General features: G+C 41.4%; 1 protein-coding gene across 1 annotated transcript; it reads right to left on the bottom strand.

Annotated features, from left to right (window-relative positions):
- Positions 1 to 323: 323 nt before the first annotated feature.
- Positions 324 to 1,201, bottom strand: SARC_16339 (hypothetical protein; the record flags this gene model as incomplete). The annotated part of the gene is made up of 2 exons (XM_014289552.1): positions 1,011 to 1,201; positions 324 to 496 (listed from the first exon to the last, which is right to left on the bottom strand). Coding segments are annotated over exons 1-2 (360 nt in total), but the record flags the coding sequence as incomplete, so codon positions are not given.
- Between the last annotated feature and the right edge of the window lie 144 nt (positions 1,202 to 1,345).

Below are 1,345 nucleotides of genomic sequence, written 5' to 3'. Positions count from 1 at the left end.
CATACATACATAATTGCATACATACATACTTATATATATATATGTATATATATAATTATAATATATATAATATATATATATACACACACACACACACACATGAATATATATATTTATAAATACATATATATATATATATATATATATATCTATATGTGTGTGTGTGTGTCTATCTGAGTCACGAGCACCTATTTCTGATGTTTTGCATACTACTCTACAACTCGATACACTCCTCATACCACTACAAACAAACCATTCTAACCGAGCCTATATCACAACCCACAGACAGCCTATAGTAGCGTAGCCTATACACACGCACTCACCTGTCCCCTACTTCGATAGACCTTGCAGGTGCTGAGTATGCCAATGTCTCGCAGCGGTCGACCGCTGAGTATCTGTTTGTCATCGCGTCCCAAATAAACGTACGCTTTGCCCAGCTCGCTGGCTTTGAGCACAGTGAACGGATACAGTTCCTCAGGGGTTTCCGTTTCTATGCCTATGGTTTGGTTCAGGCATGGTGTAGGTATGGTAGGGGATGTGCAGGTATGAGTGAGTGGGCCATGCACATGCAACCGCACAAGCACGTACACAGACGAATGCGTGTGGCTAGGCGTGTGGGTATAAAGGTAAAGGTGTAAATGTGTGTGTGTATATGGAGATGTACCGGCTGACATATACTTACCCAAGGGGTTTAGGGTTTCTAACCCTAAACCCTGCAACCCAACTTCTACTTGCAAGTGCAAGTCCAAGCACAGCAGAGCCACTTACACCACCACAATAGGTGACCCCCGATGTCCAATCAATGCCACTGGTGACACAGAAAATCAGCCACAACACATAAGATATATACGTACAGGCACTAACCCCCACCCCAAATATTAATACGTATATTTGTAGAGATGTAGGTAAATATACAAAAATGTATGTTTATAGGAGGTGTAAAAAAATATACAAAATGTATTTTTATAGAGACGTAGGTAGGTATGCATGCCTATACGCAATATACATACCCTGTAACCTGAGTTCTTCCTGCAAGTGTATGTCTGAGCATAGCAGAGCCACTTGCACCACCACATCATGCGATCCCTGGTGTCCTGTCAGTGCCGCAGGTGATGCTGAACTTAGTCGCCGGGCAAGGGATGGAGAACCCTGCAGGCCATAACCCATGGACAACTGCGATGTAACATTCGGACGCATAGAAAGACTGGAGAACGACTGTAGAGAGAAATACAATGGAATCAGTATATATATATTCCAACGTTCAGACACAGAGACTGCATATGACATATATATATATATATATATATATATATATTCCAATGTTCAGACACAGATACTGCATATG

This window comes from Sphaeroforma arctica (genome assembly GCF_001186125.1).
Source record: "Sphaeroforma arctica JP610 unplaced genomic scaffold supercont1.7854, whole genome shotgun sequence".
NCBI classification, from domain to species: Eukaryota; class Ichthyosporea; order Ichthyophonida; genus Sphaeroforma; species Sphaeroforma arctica.
The sequence above is the reverse complement of the archived record's forward strand: the minus strand, read 5'-3'. Positions and strand labels throughout refer to the sequence as shown.